Source organism: Thunnus maccoyii, chromosome 5 (assembly GCF_910596095.1).
Source record: "Thunnus maccoyii chromosome 5, fThuMac1.1, whole genome shotgun sequence".
Lineage (NCBI taxonomy): Eukaryota > Metazoa > Chordata > Actinopteri > Scombriformes > Scombridae > Thunnus > Thunnus maccoyii.
In genome coordinates this window covers 7,329,376-7,346,480 of record NC_056537.1, presented here as the reverse complement: position 1 = coordinate 7,346,480, position 17,105 = coordinate 7,329,376, and the positions used below count along the sequence as shown (strand labels likewise).

At 40.5% G+C, this 17,105-nt stretch overlaps 1 protein-coding gene across 2 annotated transcripts; it reads right to left on the bottom strand.

Annotated features, from left to right (window-relative positions):
* Positions 1-312: 312 nt before the first annotated feature.
* smc1b (structural maintenance of chromosomes 1B) lies at positions 313-16,723 on the bottom strand. 2 transcript variants are annotated; one of them, XM_042412009.1, is made up of 25 exons: positions 16,404-16,722; positions 15,896-16,084; positions 14,680-14,792; positions 14,227-14,430; positions 13,079-13,317; positions 12,439-12,694; positions 11,716-11,856; positions 11,463-11,545; positions 11,092-11,299; positions 10,093-10,278; positions 9,742-9,933; positions 8,654-8,800; positions 8,313-8,450; positions 8,017-8,133; positions 7,337-7,443; positions 6,762-6,903; positions 6,449-6,594; positions 5,816-5,969; positions 5,579-5,677; positions 5,295-5,451; positions 4,904-5,058; positions 2,692-2,843; positions 1,823-1,892; positions 1,310-1,420; positions 313-1,216 (listed from the first exon to the last, which is right to left on the bottom strand). In XM_042412009.1, exons 1-25 carry the CDS (start codon positions 16,510-16,512, stop codon positions 1,073-1,075), a joined length of 3,759 nt encoding a protein of 1,252 aa, XP_042267943.1. In that variant the 5' UTR covers positions 16,513-16,722; the 3' UTR covers positions 313-1,072. The 2 variants fall into 2 exon arrangements, with proteins under 2 accessions (XP_042267943.1, XP_042267944.1); XM_042412010.1 differs by lacking the exons at positions 313-1,216; positions 1,310-1,420; positions 1,823-1,892 and adding an exon at positions 1,919-2,022 and having other exon boundaries at positions 16,404-16,723.
* Between the last annotated feature and the right edge of the window lie 382 nt (positions 16,724-17,105).

Genomic DNA, 17,105 nt, shown 5'->3' with positions numbered 1-17,105 from the left:
CTGATAATACTTATGTTCTTTTACTGTAGTAGGGTTTTTCATGCAGGACTTTTACCTGTAATGGAGTATTTTGACATTGCTGTATTGGTACTAAAGGATCTGAGTACTTCTTCCACCACTGTTCAAATGGTTAAACCTAGAACTTTGTAGAGTAATTGTGCCCCTGTGTGGCCAACTGTGGCCCTCAGAAAATTAAAGTAGGGATGCAACTAATGATTATTTATATTATCAATGAATCTGCTGATTATTTTCTTGATTAATCAATTATCTATACAGTGTTAAAAAAAATAATGAAAAAAATGCCATCCACAATTTCGCAGAGCCCACAGTGATGTCTTCAATTTATTTTTTCACACAACATCCCAAAATCCAACGACTCAATTTACTCTCATATATGACAAAGTAAAGCAGCAAATCCTCTCACTGGAGAAGCTGAAACTAGAGCATGTGAAAAATGAAAAAACAATGAATTAATTATCAAAGTAGTTGGTGATTAATTTTCTGTCAATCATCTAATCAGTGTAGCTCCAAATAAAACACACATCATCTTTAACTCTTGAGATTTAATGAACAGAACATTAGTCACACTTAAAAATATAATGTAAATACAAAAATAATAAAGTACAAAATATACAAAATAAGCTAGTTACATAGCAACATGTTATCACCTCTGAATAACAACCTGGAGGACAAACAAGAGCCACAACTTTTAGAAACATGAACAGAATTCTCCTTTAATGTTGTATTTTTCATCTAACCATTTAAATTTTAAACTACCTTTTTGGGTTCATTTTTTCACCCTTCAGTCTCGATACTGACCAAGAATTTACACATGTGGGTAAATTTAAACACACTACCTGCTCATAAAGAGACTCATGGATCAAAAATAATACCTTGAGGTTTGAACTTTAACCCCAGGAAAAGCACAACAGACTAAAACTGAACATAGAAGTCATTATTTGGTGTTAAAGAATACTACTTGTACAATTATAATGTGGTTTTGCAGTAACTCTGAACATGCTGAAGACTACCAATATGACCAGTCAGCAAAAAGACAACAGAACCAAGGGATTCATGCAGGTGATTCCAGGCTACGTGAGTCCTGTCTTCTGGCGGCTCTGGGCTCCTTGTCCGTCTGTTTCCCGTTGTCCTCGTCAACCAGAGGGTAGGGACGCAGGTCAAGGGTCAGAATGCGGCTGAACATGCATTCATCAAACTGTGAAGGAGAGAAAAAATGTAGAACTGTATTGTCACGACATATATTAAGACTCCTACTCTAAACTTTCAATGTTTTTTAAAAGTTTGTTACATCTGAGTAAACTCCCAGCAAAGCGTCGGCCTTGGAGAAGAACTCCTCCTTCAGGGAGATGACAATGATCTGCATGTTGTCTCGGGACTCCTCCCTGATGAAACTGGTCACCTGGATGTAAACAAAACACCAAAACAAGGAATGCACTAACACAAAAATCACAAGTAAAAGTGCAGTGGTGAGTAAACACAAACAAACCTTATGAAAGCCTCATTAATTACATGAATGACATCACACTCTAGCTATGTGAGTTATTTTATTAGCTCTCTGTAAGCACAATCTAACATGGAAAGACTATTTGATCTTAATACTGACCATTAGAAGATCCCTTAATAATCAGAAATTAATGGACAACATGGAGGAAACCGTGGCCTTGTGGCTCGAGGCCGCCCTGTCGTCCATTAATTCCTAATAATGGACGCCTCCTCAGGCATTAACCCTTACATATTAAATGTGCAACCTGGATACAGCTTTTGACTAAGAGAGAAGGACTGCTGTTGTGATGAATCTCACCTTGCCGATGTTAGAGTTGTCCAGGGCTGCATCCACTTCGTCCAAAATGAAGAAAGGAGCAGGGCGGAAGCTGCGAGGAATGACACAAACACCGGCGTGCCGAACAGCACAGACGCAGTAAACCGGTAATGTGGGTCAAGTTGTCAGAGCCTTAGCCGTGATTATTAATGCAACAGATGTTAGATCATGTGTGACAAGAGCTACAAAAGGAAAGAAGTGTCAATCAAAAGAGGTAAAACAGTATTTATTTTAAGAACAACAGTTTCAGTGCAAAATAAAATAAAAAAGAAGCAGCGTTGATGGATGGGGTTCAGGGAGAGTCTCTCTCTCTCTCTCTCTTTAAATGAGTTTTTCACGTAAAGTTGATGTGAAACAGGAAATGATCGAAAGGCTTTTCATATTTCAAAGCCTTTCCTTCATTATACCATTCGTCATTTAAGAAACTCATGATCATTACAAGCTAAGAGCCCCCAGACTTTCAAGAGGAAATTGTAGTTTGCGAGAGATATTTCATGCGTCAACAGCTGTGCAGCAATGCTGTTTGTTCTGTTTGTAAAAGCTGTGGGGGGTAATTATCCAGCTGTCCGGTTAAATTTGCTCAGTGATTTGGGGAAATGAAAATAGGAAATGGTGGTGTGTTTATCTGTCAGTAAAAATACTTTATTATATTTATTCTACTTATCATTTGCTGTTATTATGCACAGCTATCATTACAGTTTTTATTACCCCCAGTAATTCCTTTTGCTCATTGTCGTTAACCTTCTCTACTATTATACTCACTACAATTTTCCAGTTTCACCTATTAGAATCAGATGTATTGTAATGTAATGTTATCTAGTCTGTTTAGGAGTTTGTGTGTGTGATGTTACCTGTGGATGGCGAACACCAGGGCCAGGGCGGCGATGGCCTTTTCTCCACCAGAGAGATTGTCCATGGACATGAAGCGTTTCCCTGGAGCCACACAGTTGTAGTTGATGCCGCCCAAGTACGGCTCATCTGGATTCTCTGCACTCAGAATGGCCTGGAGCACATACAGCAGTCTATTCTAATGTCTTTTATTGGATCTTATCATTTAAGGCATCTTGTCGCGTTTGTAACACCTTCTGCATTGTCCAGTGCTTGTGAGAACTGTGTGTAGTTTACACTTTTTACACTTAGCAGAACTCAAAGTGCCCTTCAAGGAGGAACCACAGTGGGTTAGGAGATGTAGATGTATGTATACACCAACTATTAACAGTTCAATGTGCAGTAAATCATCTCTAAAGTGCACAGAAACCCAACTTGTTGGTTAAAATGTCTTACATTAAAAGCCCTTTTTACAAACATGACTGTAGTGGACTTAAGAAAAATGACTTAAAGCAGAGATAATCTATATTTTTTACAATAACAACGTATCAAATGACAGTGTGATGTCAGAGGCGTCGCTTCTAGTGATGAACCTACAGAGAATTACTCTGCAGCTCCCCTCAGCTTTAGAGCTTTATAGCAAGTTTAAAGGGAAACTTTGGTATTTTTCAACCTGGACCCTATTTTCCCATCATTTTGTGTCTAAGTGACTAATGGGGACAAAATGTTTTGAAATCAGTCGAGTATTGAGCGAAAGAGCTTCAGCTGGTGGTTGCAAAACAGGCTGCAATGTGATTCTTGGGGGCAATTGCACCCGTCAAAGTACGTCCACTAAAAGTGCTTGTTTTTGCCACTGACAGGCTCAGATTGTTATTATAAGTGTCAATAAAAGTAAAAACAGGAACTAGCCACATGTAGCAGCATTATGGCTAACTGCATAGGGATCGATATCCGAACCACACAGATATTCATCCGCGTGGGAGGATGATTTTCACCATGGTTGGATGGTTGGATTGTAAAGAAACTAAAGAAAAAACTAAGTACAATGATGGATTATCATGTGGACTATTATGAGTCATTTCACTTCGACAGGCCAGCCAATTTATTTGAGCTGGAGCGGAGAGAGAGGAGCTGAAACAATTGAAACGAAGAATGGAGGCAAAAAGAAACCGCGGGTGTTCCTGCAGTCACAGCTCTACTGACACGTGAAGAGGAAAACTTTTTCTGTGGAGTGGGACCTGTTGCTGCCAGACTTGGAAAATCTAGAAGTGTCCACGGATGAGAGTAATCCCAGCTGTGTAAATACTATAAATGGATTTACAGCGTTTATCTACATTATTGCCCTGAAGACTGTTTCACCTCTACAGAATCATCTGTGGCTGGCTGGACAAACGTTCATCTCCACAGTTAGAAAAATGTGATTTCAACACGTAACTGTGAGGAATTACAGAATGTAAATCACCCACATATTCATCGACGCACGCCGGTTTGTTTATATGTATGAGGCTGACTTTCATGCTGTTGGACTGTAAAGAAACTACAAAGTTAGCCATAATGCTGCTACGTGCAACTAGTTCTTGTGTTTACTTTTGTTCTCAGACACATATAACAACAATCTGAGCCTGCTGAATGAAGTGCTCTTGCTCAATATTGTGCCAATTTCAAAAATGTTCATCCCCATTAGTCAATTAGACCCATTAGTCAATTTTCCTGATGGGAGATTTTCCAGGTAAGAAAGATAGGTTTCCCTTTAAGCTAATTGTTTAGCTGTCCGGCTGCAATTTTACTGTTTTGGTTCACTCTCAGCGCTCCCATTAACGTTGTTTTCACCTGCAGCATGCAGCTGCTTTCAGAAGAAAAGCTCTAAAAATCCACTGTACACTACCTGCTCAGCACCAAACAGACACAGTTAGAGACTAGCTGGTGAACATAGGGGAGCATTTAGCTTCTAAAGAGCCAGATATTTCCATCAAAAGTTGATAGAAGTCAAAAACAGAGCTAAAGGAGAGTGAATAATGGACTTATATTCATCAGGTGGACAGAAACACAACTCCAAATGGATGATAATGTTGCTCTGTAACTGCTGGATGTGTAAGTAAGCAACTGCTTGCTAATAAGTTCAACATATAAATATAAATATGTCAATATCACAACTTGTTTACACTGCCCCCGGTTGGCCAAAAAATAAGAGCAACTTATGCATGTGTTCCTGTGTTTCTGGTTATGTTGCTTCACCTGAGCGCTGCTGTTCCTGCATATTCTTTTATAGATCTGGTCAATTACAACAGACACATGCTCAAAGCACTGGCTGAAGAGGTGGAAGCGCTGGGCTTTGACTTGTTCAAACTCTTGACTGCATTTCCTGGCTGCTCTGGTACTGGCATCAAAGGCTGAGAGAGGGAAAAGGGAACGTAACAAAACAGCCAGAAATCCCATGTGAGAATAAAACTGTAAATAAGGTGTAAAATATGGAATGTACTGTAAGTGGTGCCATTGATAAAACCATTTATGCAGAGCGCTGTAATAGATAATATCCCCATTCAGGAGTTTTATTCAAAGATGAAATATTAATCACATATTAAATCTTTTGATAGACATAAAACAAATCACTAAAACAACAAAGTACCTTCTGTCACTCCCTGTAACTTGTCCTTCACCTCTCTCATCTTTTCCAGAGCTTTCAGGTTGGGTGTGGTGGTGCGATGCAGCACTCCCTCTATGGAGGACACTGACTCCTTCTGTCTCTCTATGCAGGCCTCCACCTCCTGCTCTGACTGCACATTCTGGACACACACACATATATTCAAGGCATGTGGTATCGTGCAAATGTTTTATAGTACATGCCGGTCAAATAAATAACGGGCAGTGAGAGAAAATAAGGACGATGAGTCTCTGGGCTTGATGTCTCACCCTGAGCTCTGCTTTCAGGCCTGAGTAGTCGATAACGAGTTGAGCCTCTCTGTCGTAGATGTCTATGGTGACTGAAGTGCTTTCAGATTCTGTGTCAAGCTGCACAGACCAAAAAATATGATATTTTCAGCTCTAATTATCACATTAATATCCCACACTTTTGCAGGACTGGACAGGAATAATACGAAGAACCATCACTTGTCAAAACAGACAGCAGCTCTCTGCAATATGTCTTACTTGCATCTCACTAATTTCATTCAAGCTCCCTGACAGCAGAGTGATGGGCAGGCTCTGGATCTTGCAGGCCAGCAGCAAGTTGTGTCTAGCCAAGCGTTTCTGCTCCAAGGCTGTCTCCACAGACATCACCTCCCGCTGAAACTTCACCAACTCTCTGAGAGAAAAGAGAGACAGAGGAAGGTTTCTTGCAGTATTTTATAGTTTTATAGGAGTCTGGACTTTTTTTTTAATGGAATATGATGATGCTTCATGTCATATTCACCCACATTTCCAACAGTATATGACTGTTCTTGTCCCACATCAATATCCCGTTTCAACCAGAAACTCATCACATTGCCGATAAGATCATACAGAAACGACTTCAAGGTCATCAAATGTCATAACTGATCATAAGTGAAAACATACATGTAAACACACCTTTAAATGTGTCAGAAAACATTAATATCAGAATGATCTGCACAACATATCACATGTTGTTCAGTCAACAGCTTCGTCAGAAAAATGTAATTATACAACCAACAGGAGGTGATTAGACACACACAGTGACAGTAGTAGCAGTTGTGGATTAAGTAGTAACACACAACACCACAGTAAAAGTAGCAGTAATACTGGTATTATTAGTGGTAGTGTTACTTGTTGGTTTCTTGGAGGCTCTGAGTTTTCTGGTCCAGCTCAGATTTGGCAGCGGCCACTTGGTTCTTCTTGGAGAGCAGCTGGTTCTTCAGCTCCAGCAGTTTGTTCTCACCGTCCTCCACTGCCACCAGCAGCGTCTCCTCATCCTGAAAATGGGGGGAATGAAAACATCAGGCTGAAAAAGTCTCCAGGTGCAGAGGTTTTTCACATCAGCATTCTACATCATTTTTGCACATTGCCAAATTACAGAAGGTAGTTTGACGTCAGTAAACTGTATCGGTGTTAACGCAGAATGACCGCCTGAGATGATCACCTTTATCTGCTCGGCCATCGTTCTCTCCTCCTTGTCAATGGTCTCCAGCATTTTGTGGAGCTTCTTCCTCTGCTGCTCCAGTTGCTCGTGTTTATATTCCAGTTGTGCATTCAAGCGAGTGCACTGGCTCTCAAACTCCAGCCTGAAGGGACAGACGTATCAAAGCGCTTATATAAATACCTGAGAACTTTCATACATACCATAATTATAAAACAGTTACAGATAATGTGATTACAAATGATTGTACAATATTCTCAATTTGATTTTACATAAAAGAACCTTAATTATGCAGATCTGTTGGACAAAAATGGAATTTATGTTTATTGTAATTATGTTATAGCTAACTGAAATTAATTACATTAAAACACATAATAAAATGATAAAGATTCAATAAGAAATTAAACCTAATACTATTGTGATTTTATTAGAATATGCATTTTAAATATTCTCTTGCATGTTTTTAATAATAAATATAGTAATCATATACATTTCCTCATAAAATCACAATAACACAAAGACATTCTCCACTTGTTCCAAGCAAATGTTTATCTCTCAAGGTGTTTATCACATCGTACCGCTTCTTGTCGAGCTCTGCCTGATGTTTCAGGTGCTCCTGTTCATACTGTCTGATGCTGTCCACACCGATCTCAGCACAGAAGTCATCAAACACCAAATCCTCCATCTGCATACACAGAACATCTACACTGTTATACAGCCAGCAGTTAGACAATGCCTGGTAAAAGATCCAGCAATTACAGTAAGCCACTTTTGCAGTTTTCCAGTAAAATAGTTTATTATTATTAGTTGTCTCAGACTCTGTGTTTTGTTTACACCTATAGTAACATATGCAAGTGGTTCTGCCCAATAACCCCAAGAAATGTGATGTCAAGTCATGACATGAATGGTGAAGCAGATTTTATTCAGTTTAATGTAACTTTTTAAAACCTTTATTTATTCAGGTAAGTTTCACTGAGAGGCAGCCTCTCTTTTGCAGGAACGCCCTGATCACATTTACACAGTTACACACAGTTCACACCTGAGAGCTGCCCAGTACAACCAGTCTGATCTGCTGGCCACTGAGCAGCTCCACTCAACCAGTTGGGGTTAAAGGCCTTGCTAAAGGGTGCCTCAGTGGTGGTAACGAGGGAGGGGCGGGCGCTGCTTTTTCACTTTCCCCAACTCAGCATTAGCATCAAAATTGCAGAGCAAGTCAGCGTGCTTAAACAGGTTGAGGAAGGTGTGCTGACAACAGTACCCGGTCGATCTGGTCTCTGATCTTCCTCATCTCTGCATCCTTCGTCTCTACACTTTCCTGCTGCATCTGGATTTGAGATTCCAGATTTGCCATTTCACTCTCCATACGAGAAATCTCCTGAAAACAATCAACAGATCATGACGAGACAGAATGAGTACTCTGCTTATATGTCTAATGTTCCTTAGGGATTCAAGTAGGAGTGATAGTGATACACCACATACATTAAAGCCAAGTGAATAAACATCTTTCTTGTTTATGATATTACATTAAATATCATTGAAGTTCTTTGGTCCTACCGCTTGGCATTTGAGGATGTTTTTCTTCCGGATGTTATCCAGCTCAGTTTGAGAGTATTTGAGGCGGGTCTGAGCACCCTGAGCCTGAGCGATGATCTGTTTCAGGTCCGACTCCTTCCGCCTCAGCTTCATCAGATCCTGTCACAGGACCAAAACACAGTGGGACTGTTTATTGTGAATAAACTATGCACTCCTAAAAAAACAAACATTTAGATGAATTTGTAATTCAGTAATAAATACACAGTATATTTGACAGAACATGTTTTTGTTAAAACAATGGATGAGAGTTATCTGTCGACAGGGCAGCTGTTTACTACTGTTTAGGACACATGTTGACTCACGCGTAGCTCAGCTGTCAGCTGTTCCTTGCGTTCCTTCAGACTTGTCATGGCCTTGTCGTCCCAGCAGCGCGCTTTGGTTCGCAGGTCGCTGGAGCCTCCAGAGATCGTACCTGACTTTGAAAACAGCGTCCCGTCCAGAGCTACTGTCTACAGAAAACACATCTGATTAACAAGTCTGTTACCAGTAGAGTCCACCACCATGTCAATTTTCTCTGAACGAGTAGGGCTGTAGTCTCCTTGTCGATTGGCTGATCAATATGCTCTTGTCCCGACTAAATTCTCATTGGTTGGACAATCACTGGTGTTACACCTGGACCCACCCTGGGCACCTTGTCCAGGGTTTCCAACCCCTAAAAGTTTAGTGAGAAGATAGCACTGTTTGTTTGTGGGGTAGATAACTCTGGTGTGTTGACACTAGAGATCACCAGTGTAGTTAGCATGCATTAGCTCAGAGGGGTAATTTGGCTTCTTTACTATATTATGCAAGTGTTGCTTTTTTTCCCCATTGATCAATCGACTGGTTGGAGAGTAGGTACGATTTCAGTTGACCAAGATTTTCTTTGGTTGACTACAGCCCTATGAACGAGACAACCTTTATAGAAAACTGTCTGCAACAACGTCTTCTCTTAATAATTTCAAAATGCAGTAATCAATATTGTAATTTAAATGTTTATTCTTATTTATTGTGTGGTATAACTAATAGAACAGGCCTTGTAATCGGTTTGGTCTGCTGACAACTAGACTCATCTGTTCACATAATACAGCTCTGTTGTGTAACTACTAGATTTATGTTTATTTTTAACTGTTTTAACTAATGGATGACTTTATTTGCAACTGTCTTTTGTGCTATGTTTTTTTTATTTGTGTGACTGTATTTTGTTGTTAGTTTTATATGTTATTTTCTTTTATGCTGTCTCTTTGCACTGGAAAGCACTAAGTGCTCCTAGCGTGAAAAGTGCTATTGATATTAAATTATTATTATTGTAAAATGGCAAAAAAGACTGCAATGTGGCAGCATGACTGAACCAAATAAAATTTCTTGTGCACATGTTGTGCTGAGTGGTAAATGACTTTAGTTCCAGGCATACCTTAATGCGCTCCTTCCCGTCAAAGGCCACACTCTTCGCCTCTTTGATGGTCTCACACACCAGAGCGTTGCCACAGACAAACTGCACCACCTTCCTCAGCTGGGCGCCACCTACGGCAGCGTTAACCTGCACAACATCCACCACCATCTTGGCACCTGGTACCTCCCTCAGTCGCTCGTTCAGAGGGCTCACCTGTAATAGTGTTGGTTATCACTGAAACTGAGTTTGCACATGTATGTGTGTCAAACTGAGAAAGTATGTGTTTAGTTAATCACAACAGTAATTCCCAACCTTTCTGTTTTCAACCACCGAGAAAAGCAATGTCATGCTTTAGAAACTGTTTCAACTTACATCCAAGTAGTCAATGGGCAGGAAGGTCTCACGTTCAGCTCGCTCCTCCTTGATGAAAGAGATACAGTCACGGGCCACCTTCTCTGAGGCCACCACAATGGCGTTCATGTTGTGGCCGAGCACCTTGGTGACAGCCAGCTGGTACTTCTTATGGATGGGGCTGCACAAGTCAAACAGACGACCATACTGGGACGAGAAATTTAAAAAAATAGTTTCAGAACAGTTTTCACAGATTTAATGAAAAGCTCTTATGAACTTCAAAAGATGTGGTCAGAAATCATGAGCAGCACAAAACATAATCCTTGTTGTTTAGCCAAACGAGGGACTTTTAACAACTGAAAAGTTCTGAATAACAGGTGAGTGTTTCCCAAAGTGGTTGGTCGTTATATTCAACTGATCCTTTAGGAAAACAGCAAGATGTTAATATCTGCATGCTAGTATACTCACAATGCTTACATGCTGATGTTAAAGAGCGTTAGCATGTTAACTTTTACTAATTAGCAGTAAACACAAAGTACAGCTTGACGGAAATGTCTGAATGTTCTGCAGGTATTTAGTATTGAAGAAAACTGAAATTTTGCCCTGATGGTGGCGCTAGATGAAGAGTTAAGGGACCATCAAAGAAATAATACTTCCTCCAAATATTTGTACCAAATTCCATGGTAATTCATTTTCAATTCAAAAGTCAGGGGATCCCCAAAGTCATTAGGATACACTGTTGAGTCATTAAAAGAAAAACAAAAATGTCAACCTCACTATGGTCATTGTGGTGCTACAGGAAAGGTGGAGACCATGAATTTAAAACTGGCAATCTAACATGGTGATCCAATAGTTGATGAAATCTTTCAGTGTGGACCAAAGTGATGGATTGTAGAAGTTTTGTCAGCCTCCAAGAAGCATAATTAATCAGGGGAGGTGTTTGCCAACAAAGCTGCCTTAATGTTAGGACCTCCAGCTGAATGACCGTATCCCTTCTCATTATGCTTGTTGGCCTCTCACCACAGCTTCAGGGTAGAGTCTGCGAAGCTTCTCTAGCAGCTCTTTGCGCTGCAGTTGGCGTTTGCTCTCTTGGCTGTCCAGGCAGGCGTTCCCCAGCTCCTCCAGCACCTGGCCCAGCTCCTGGTTCACATCCACACTGCGCTGGCGACCCCGCTGCAGCTCCGCACTCAGGCTCTCCTCCCGCTGACGGTACTCCTCAAGGGACGACCTGACACATACGGTGTGATGTTACATTCTGATTTCAAAGTGAGTGAGTGAATGAGTTCAACACCTCCCTGAAAATCTAAATATTATTAAGACTGACAAACTTTTAATTTGCTGTCATTACATGGTACAGCCATATGATATAAGGCAAACACATCATGACATACTTGCAGGTCTTGGTGTACTCCTCTAGCTTCTCTGCTCTGCGTGTTAAATCTTCCAGCTGATTCTGGTTGTTCCTGATCCCAACCTACAGCAGGGCCATGTTCCAAGAGCCGTATGAACAGGGACATATTCATCACAGATTCAGTAGTGTGCAACACAGACGATTAGATACACATACCTTTCAGCAGCTGTTCAATCATCTATGTATATTAACTTGGATGTGTAGAGTCAGCAAAAATGTGTCAGTGACGTTACCTCCACTTCCTTCTTTCGGCGCTGGTCGAAAGCCATCTTCTCGTTGTCCGCTCTCACCTCCCAGTGCAGCTTATCTGCTTGCTGGCTGAGGACAGCACTCTGCTTTCTAGCGAGCTCCTTCAGCTCTTTGTATCGCTCTAGCTGGAACAGAAATACAATTTTCATCTTTTCACTTTTTTGTAAATCTTCTCACTGTTTGCACCTTGGGAGGCCGACGTAATAAATCACACCATCCTAATATTTTACGCCATTACGCCTGTGTTTTTCCAGTTTTTAAGGAGACTGAAATAGAACCCTGTATTATATATTTATGATATGTGATTAGGGCTGCAACTAATGGATATTTCTTTTAAGATTAGTCATTTGGTCTATAAAACATCAGAAAACGGTGGAAAATGCCCATCACAACTTCCTAAAGCCCAATGTGACATCTCAAAGTGGCTTGTTTTGTCTGACTAACAATCAAAACCCCAAAATATTCAATTTATAATAATGGAAGACCCAGAAATGAAGCAAATTCCAACATTTCAGAACTTGTAAGCATTATTTACTGATTATCAAAATAGTCTTCTATGAATCAACTAATCAATTAATCGAGTAATCGCTGCAGCTCTGTATGTGATGCACAAAACAACCTGCCAGTCGCTCTCTTTTACTTCATGTCAGTTGACTTTTGGTTTGACCAGAAGGGAAAGGAGATGCCATTGTTTGACACACACACACCTGATCCTCATCCAGCTCGATGTCCCTTCTGGAGACGCTCTCCTTCCGGACCTGCTTCTCGTATTTCCTCCAGGTCCTCTCAAGCTCAGCGATTTCCTGCCGATCCTCTGCCAGCTCCTGCTCTTTAAGAGCCATCAGTTTCTGACTCTTCTTCAGGGCATCGCGGACCCCCTCTGCCTTCTTCTTGTGATGGGAGGTGTTTACTTTAGCTTTGATGTACTGGGAGCGGGACTGGGACAGGACATGCTCCTGGGCACTAGGCGACAGGTGAGAGGAGACTCAGTTTAATTCTAGTTAATTACAGACTAACCGGCACACAGCACCTATGCATCAATATAATAAGCTGGTTCTATTAGAGCTAAATAGATGCAATCATCTCAGGCTTTCAGACATTCCTACAGAGAGGAACAAAAGAGCTGGTGAGGAACAAATGAAATACATTTTCTGCTCCATTAACTACACTTTAATGTACTTTCTTATATACTGGTTAATAATATTTAAAATGTCTTTCATTTCTAACTTTCAAATTGTACATATGTGAAAAGCGAATATGCAGTTTCACAGTAACACAAAACCTAAAAATAAATCCAAAGCACAAGAAGCCTTCTGAAAACACTTTTTTAGCATAAAGTTTATGTACCGGATCTCCTTCTCGATGTGCTGCTGCTCTCTGCTGAGGCGTCCGTGTTCCTTCTTGTGAGTTTTGACTGTCTGCTCTGAATTCACCAGTTTATTGTTCTGAGCAGCTGCAGCCTGCTGTTTCTCACTCAGTTTGTTGCTGAGGATGCCGATGCCCTGCTCGTTATGGTACAGCTCAGTCAGGCTCAGCTGCAGGCGGTTTTGGTGAAGGTCGTCCACCAGCGTCTGGTACCGCTGGGCCTGGACAAGAGGGATGTGAGAGGGGGAGTCAATCGATGGACAGCAGAGCTCAACTAATGCCACTAAACTACAGTCCAGTTGATGCAAAACAATACATGATACCACTCCTGTGAGCACAGATACATCAGTAATTTAGGAGCACAACTTTACTCCTGCTGCTCTCTCCTCCATCTAATTCTACAGAGACAGCCTGGGCCGCACCCCAGCATGGATGTATGGAGCCCCATTAGAGGAAGAAAAATTCAAAGGGATCAAAAGAGCAAAATTTCAAAAATTTATCAGCTTGGATTTCCAGCTGCAGCACTGGATAAACTATGATTTTATGGCTTGAGACATTTTCTGTCATTCTATGAGGCTACATGCATACGCCAGGAAATTTCTTTCACCAAATGCATAAAGTGTTAAATATGCATTTTGTACCACTTATGACCATTATAGCTGTATTTTACAATACTAGCCTGAGAGTTCATTATTTTACAGTCATTTCACATCATTATTGGACCACCTCTGTCTAAGTTGCTGTCCAAACTTCCCCAGCATCTAATCACAACACAGGAACAGCTACATCATGAACGTGGCTTGGCTCATCAAATTTAAAATCCAAACAGGGAGCAGTAACATCACGATGTTTATGTCTTCTCTTTTGCTTTCAAAATGCAAGTTCAAGCATTTAGGAAGCAGCAAGAGAAACATTAGTGTAGTACTGTGCTAGCGTTGAGTCCTCCCGATTGGAAAATGAATACAAGCCACCTGCTCTCAGCAAGACACTTGATTTATCTGTGGGTGGTTATGAATATAGCTGGCAGGTATAAATGGTGTAAGTGTTTGGTGAATTTAGAGGTATTAGGATGCACATGTTATTATAGCAAGGTAGGAAAAAAAATAATCCCCCTGTTTGTGTTACCTTACCTCTATTTTTTCCTGGGACACCTGCTTCCTCTCAGCAGTGGCAGATTTCTTTTTGTTGAACTGAAACTGTGTGTCCTCTTTGGCCCTCTGCAGGGCCTCTCTCTTCTTTTCATATTCTGCAGTATACTCTCTGGACTGACTGATGAGCTCAAACATCTTTGTCCTCTCCTTTGGGTCCTTCAAAGCTATAGACTCCACTGCCCCCTGGTGAGGAGAATAAAGAGTGACTGACTTGTTTGTAGGATATTATTATTACTACCACCTAATACAGCACCTTTTATATTTGTTTCTGGAATATTTCTCACAATCATGTAAGGGGTATTTGATGTCATCTTCTAATCTGATCTCGATTCATCCCACATCTATAAATATTCTGACATTTGTCTCATGAATTTATGAATACAACAACTGTGATTCTGACACACATATCAGTAGAGTCCCTCCACATTTTACCTGGAACACCAGACAGTTTCGAGCTTTAGTCACGATGCCGATCTTCTCCAGCTCCTCCATGTATTTAGCCAGAGTAACATGTACGCCATTGATCCGATACTCAGAGGAGTCACCTGAAAAATACAATTTGAAAGTTAAGACAGATTTGACCAAAAACTGTATTGTAAATGTATTAATTTTACAGAGAGATGAGAATCAAGACTTGAATGTCACAACCAATACATAAGTTTGGACAGACTTGTGTCAAGACAGTTGGTTAGCTTGTGTTTCTTTAGTTAATAGTTCAAAACAAAACTGTTCGCTGACAAGCAACTTAACTACATGTAATTACAACCCTATTATGAACACATTGTTAGTAACTTGCTTAAAGTTGCAAGTTTAAGTATTTTTCAACCATGAACCAGTTTTTTTCCCAGTATTGCAAAGCCTGATATGTTTTTAATATGTTCTGTTTATGTCTTGTAATTCATTCAAGAATAAACTGATTTATATAACAGTTTTACGGTTGTATCTGAGGGCCGATGTCATAATTCCCATCAGTAAGTGGGGGCTCATAGAGTGACAGGAGCTTATGATAATAATCATTTGGCAAAAAAAGGACTCATAAACACAAGCATATCCTCTGTGTTACACTACAGGAATAGAAATGTAATTGATAACTTATCTATACACTATAGACAGTGGCTTGCTTCATATATGGTTGGAGCAAAATACTGATATTGAGACAAATCTGTTGTGCTCAGATCAGCCAAATTATGTTATGTAGGCTTTGTAATTTACCTAGTAAATAAATAAGATGCTACAAGGTCAAATCTATTGGGATTCACATCAGCCTTGTGTTTACATCGTTATCAACTGTAGATTTATGAAGAGTTAGATTTGATGTTACCTATTAAAGGGAAAACTTCAGCTTTATTACTTTGTAGAGGGCCAAATATTTTTGTTGGAGGGCCAGACTTGGCCCACGGGCCGCTATTTGCCTACCACTAATGTATAATGAAGCCTGCATAGAGTTAAAATAGGCTGGGGAATTGCTGTCTTTGTAAACAGAGTACGTTAGCTTGAATTATATTTTTCAATTCAACGTGAATACAGAAAAGCTTATTCCCCGTGGCTTTTATGTAAATCTTTGGAGAGGCATTCTCAACCGATGACTATAATGGAAGAACAGTAACGTTAGATGTAAATCTGACACAACTCAACATATTGAACTGACCAGAGATGCTCCGACAGAAGACCGTCTCCTGGTCCTCGTCGTCACGGTACCGCATGGCGACGCTACCGCTGGTGGACACCGGCTGCCCGATGTGAGCTCCGTGTATCAGGTCTCTGAGGTGCTTCACTCGGAGGGAGGCGGCCCGCTCCCCCATGGCGAAGCTCAGGGCGTCCATCACATTGGACTTACCTAGTTCAATGTCAAACATATGTCTGAAGCACGAGTCTGATTATTAACTTAAAGTTACGGATCGATATTGTAACAGAAAACTTAACATTAACCGATTGTAAAAGGCCGACATTATACTGTATGTGGTTTAACATTTTCTTCAAATGTTTAAATGCATTTCGCTGAAAATATGCCAACATCGATCTAGCTATAGCTAAACGTTGTCCGATAATGGGCGTTGCAAGTAACGGTTATTTAGTTCAAGGTAGCTAGCTAGCATTGACAGTTAGCGTTAGCGCACTACAGAGTCTGCTAATGCAACTGTAAAAAGTTCACTTACCAGAGCCGTTGGTGCCAATTATGCAGTTAAACCGCATAAAAGGACCGATTACCTGCTTCCCACGCCATGACTTGAAGTTTTCAATATCAATTTGTCTTAAATAACCCATTTTAAGCTCACTTTTGCTGAGGTTTGTCAGACAGTTGTTCTTAGCGTCAAGGACAAAAATCCTCTGAAGTAATGGTGGACTGACTGAGGATGGGCGGGAAACGGAAAAAAGTATCTGAAAGCACAAAAAACAATTTATGGATATTTCGGCATTTTCACTGAACTGTATTACTCTAAAACTGGGAAATGATATTTTTCACATTGCATGTACATCATTTGCTATGTGAGAGATTTTCTCTCGTGTAGTTTTAAGGACTTTTTTTTTTTTCCTAGGATGGCGAAGTCATAACCCTCCTTACTCTGCCTCTGATTGGCTTACCCTGAAATTCTTACCCTAACTCTAACCAATCGCACTCCTCATGCCTAAACCTAACCAATCCAACCAATGAAGGCAACGAGTACTAGCCAATCAGAGGCTAGGGTGGGTCGTGACTTCGCCATCCTGGGACAAAAAAATTTGGCAACCATCAACCAGTGTGTAGGATTTAGTGGAATCTAGCAGTGTTGTTTAATAAATTAAATTCTGAATGAATGTTTCACACATTTCTGCTTTGACTCTTAGTTATACTTAGTTGTTCTTAGTATGCATATTTA